The sequence below is a fragment of the Portunus trituberculatus genome, chromosome 34 (assembly GCF_017591435.1).
Source record: "Portunus trituberculatus isolate SZX2019 chromosome 34, ASM1759143v1, whole genome shotgun sequence".
Taxonomy (NCBI): domain Eukaryota; kingdom Metazoa; phylum Arthropoda; class Malacostraca; order Decapoda; family Portunidae; genus Portunus; species Portunus trituberculatus.
The window spans coordinates 6445605-6449316 of record NC_059288.1 but is presented as its reverse complement, the minus strand read 5'-3'; the positions used below and the strand labels follow the sequence as shown (position 1 = coordinate 6449316).

Here is a 3712-nt window from a genome sequence, read left to right as displayed (position 1 = left end):
GAGAGAGAGAGAGAGAGAGAGAGAGAGAGAGAGAGAGAGAGAGAGAGAGAGAGAGAGAAATATATCAAAACACTCCATCTTCCACACTACTGAACTCTCTAATGCCAAACCTCAGCTCGGGGGCGTGCATCCCAGGACAGTGCGGAACCTACCTGATGGAACCTTTGACTTGCATGACCTGCGGAGAGTCGTGAGGTCTGACAACGAGCACTTCCCTGTCAGCGCCCTCGTCTGCGTAGAGAACACCCACAACGTAGCCGGCGGGAAGGTGGTGCCCCTGGATTGGATGGACGAGGTAAGAGGGACCTGAACCTTTTGAAATAGTGAAGCACAGAGAGAATAGAGAATACGAACCTAAACTTTAAATCCTTCCTTAACCAACCACCTTCTGCCTCGCCGTCAGCTGGGGGCCACGTGTCGCCAGCTGGGCCTGCCTCTACACATGGATGGGGCGCGCCTTCTCAACGCCGCCACCGCCCTGGACCTCCCGCCTGCCCGTCTCGTCAGGAGCTGCACCACCATCAGTCTGTGTCTCAGTAAAGGGCTTGGCGCTCCTGTGGGCTCCGTACTTGCCGGCCCTCAAGATTTCATTAAAAGGTGAGGAGTAGTAGTAGTAATAGTAGTAGTAGTAGTAGTAGTAGTAGTAGTAGTAGTAGTAGTAGTAGTAGTAGTAGTAGTAGTAGTAGTAGCAGCAGAAGATAAAGACAAAGAAGACAAAGATAGGAAATAGGAGGAGGAGGAGGAGGAGGAGGAGGAGGAGGAGGAGGAGAGGAGGAGAGTTAAAATAGAATAGAGATATACTAAGGAGATAAAATATTAATAGAAGGAAGAAGAATGGAAGAGAAGAGAAACAGATGGTGAGGAGAATAGTTGGAGAAGAAGAAGAAGAAGAAGAAGAAGAAGAAGAAGAAGAAGAAGAAGAAGAACAATAACAAGAGGAAAAAGAACAACAAGAACAGGAAAAGGACCAAAAACAAGACAACTAAAGAAAACTTAGAAAATTAAGGACCAACTAAAGCATTCTGAAGAGAGAGAGAGAGAGAGAGAGAGAGAGAGAGAGAGAGAGAGAGAGAGAGAGAGAGAGAGAGAGAGAGAGAGAGAGAGAGAGAGAGAGAGAGAGAGAGAGAGAGAAAAGAAACCCCACAAAACACACAACCTCACCTAACCCTACCCAACCCAACCCAACCCACTCTAACCTTACCTATTCTATTCCCAAGGGCGCGGAGGACCAGGAAGGCGGTAGGGGGCGGCATGCGGCAGGCAGGGGTGGTGGCTGCCGCAGGAATATTTGCCCTGGACCACGTGTATCCAGCCCTGGGACGCGACCACCGCCTTCTGCAGGAGTTAGCCCAAGGTAAAGGGGTGAAGGGGCGGTACGGGAGGGTCTGGAAGGGTCTGGCAGGGTTTGAAAGGGAAAAAAAGGGTACGGAAGGGTCTTGCAGGGTTTGGAAGGGTCTGGAAGAGTCTGGCCGGGTTTGGAAGGGAAAGAAAAGGGTACGGAAGGGTCTGGCAGGGTTTGGAAGGGAAAAAAGGGTCTGGAAGAGTCTGGCAGGGTTTGGAAGGGAAAGAAAAGGGTACGGAAGGGTCTGGCAGGGTTTGGAAGGGAAAAAAGGGTCTGAAAGAGTCTGGCAGGGTTTGGAAGGGAAAGAAAAGGGTATGGAATGATCTGGCAGGGTTTGGAAGGGAAAAAAGGGTCTGAAAGAGTCTGGCAGGGTTTGGAAGGGAAAGAAAAGGGTATGGAATGATCTGGTAGGGTTTGGAAGGGAAAGAAAAAGGGTACGGAAGGGTCTGGCAGGGTTTGGAAGGGTCTGGTAGGCTTTGGAAGGGTCTGGTAGGGTCTGGCAGGGTTTGGAAGGGTCTGGCAGGGTTTTGAAAGGGATGACAAGGATATGGAAAGGGAAATAAAAAGGTACGGAAGGATCTGGAAGGGTCTGGTAAGGTTTGGCAGGGTATGGAAGGGTCTGGCGGGGTTTGGAAGTGTCTGGCAGGGTTTGGAAGTGTCTGGCAGGGTTTGGAAGGGTCTGGCAGTTTTGGGAGGATCTGGCGGGGTTTGGAAGGGTCTGGCAGGGTTTGGAAGGGTTTAGCAGGGCTTGGGAGGATCTGGCAGGGTTTGGAAGAGTCTGGGAAGGGTTTGAAAAGGCTGGCAGGGTTTGGAAGGGTCTGGGAAGGGTTTGGAAAGGTTTGGCATTGGAAAAGGAAGGATTAAATAAACAAAGAAAAGCAATGATTAGAATGACAACAATTAACTTTATCTTGTTTTCTTCCTCTTCTTCCTTCTACTCCTTCTGCAATCCTCCATCTTCTTCTTCTTCTTCTTCCTCCTCCTCCTCCTCCTCCTCGTTCTGACGTGTACCTCATCTCCACTTTTAACCACGAACCCTATCACACCCACGCACTCCTCCTCCTCCTCCTCCTCCTCCTCCTCCACTTCTTCCTCTTCCACATCACATCTCTCTTCTTCTCCTTCTCCTCCTCCTCCTCTATCCTCACACATTCCTTTTACCATCTTTATCTTCCTCCTCCTCCTCCTCCTCCTCCTTCTCTACCATCACTCATTCCTTTTACGACCTCCTCCTCCTCCTCCTCCTCTCGGCAGCCGTGGAGGGGTGTGGCAGCAAGGTCATAAGGTGTGACCCGCGCGGCGCCCACACCAATATCCTGCTGGTGGAGTGTGACCCCAGTGTGGTGACCCCCGAGGCACTGTGTGAAAGGATGGGTCAGGTGAGGTCAGCTGTGTGTGTGTGTGTGTGTGTGTGTGTGTGTATTTTTGGTGTATATACAGTAATTCATCTTTCTTCTTTTTTTTCTCCTTCTTCTTCTTCTTCTTCTTTTGCATATGGTATATCTTGTCTTTTCCCCTTCTCTTCTTCCTCCTCCTCCTCCTCCTCCTCCTCCTCTTCTTCTTCCGTCACCACCACCACCTTTTTTACCGCCCTTTAAAAAATCACCAAAAATCCCTGCCAGGCAACCCCAGCAGAAGTGACGTCACTGGGGGAACACGTCATCGTCCGTATTCTGCCCCTCACTGATTCTAAAGCTCGATTGGTCCTTCACTGTGACGTCACGCCCGGCCAGGTCCAATCAGCGGCCAGAAAGCTGCGTTACGTCATCAAGGAGCTGGATTCTGAATGCTGATTGGCTGATGGGTCTTTGTTTACCTTTGGGCCAATGTATCTTTTTGTTGGAATAAATTGTTGTGCTGGTATTGTTGTTTTGTTGTTGTAGAGAGAGAGAGAGAGAGAGAGAGAGAGAGAGAGAGAGAGAGAGAGAGAGCAGGATGTTGACTAAGAAAGATAAAAAGATAAAAGATACGTAATTAAATTCTTCTGCCTGTCTCTCTCTCTCTCTCTCTCTCTCTCTCTCTCTCTCTCTCTCCTCATTTATTCCTCTTTTTCCACCTTCCATATTTTCCTTCCTTCCTTTCACCATTTCCTCCTTGTCTTCCTTCCTTCCTTCCTTCTCTCTCAACCATATTCTTCCTTCCTTTCTTCCTTTTCCTTCTCTACCTCCTCTTCCTACCCTTCCTTACCTTACTCATCTTTCCCTCCCTTCCCTTCCTTTCCTCCTCCTCCTCCTCCTCCTCTTTCCCGCCACAAAATACACAAGTCCCTCCTTAAAGTTACCAAAGAGAAAACGGGATAAACAAAACACTGGCAACTGACACTGGCGGGGTGAGTAAGAGATAGAGAAGAGAAAGTATGGAGAGTGAGTC

The 3712-nt window shown here is 49.3% G+C and overlaps 1 protein-coding gene across 1 annotated transcript in view; it reads left to right on the top strand.

Moving 5' to 3' along the window:
- The window catches only part of LOC123512803 (probable low-specificity L-threonine aldolase 2), an 8915-nt gene extending 5712 nt beyond the window's left edge, over nt 1-3203 (top strand). Inside the window, exons 5-9 of the mRNA XM_045269393.1 lie at nt 116-295; nt 404-597; nt 1218-1354; nt 2597-2721; nt 2965-3203. Coding sequence (XP_045125328.1) covers nt 116-295; nt 404-597; nt 1218-1354; nt 2597-2721; nt 2965-3135 — 807 coding nt within the window. The 3' untranslated portion in view covers nt 3136-3203. The remainder of the gene's footprint in view (nt 1-115; nt 296-403; nt 598-1217; nt 1355-2596; nt 2722-2964) is intronic.
- Nucleotides 3204-3712: the final 509 nt, after the last annotated feature.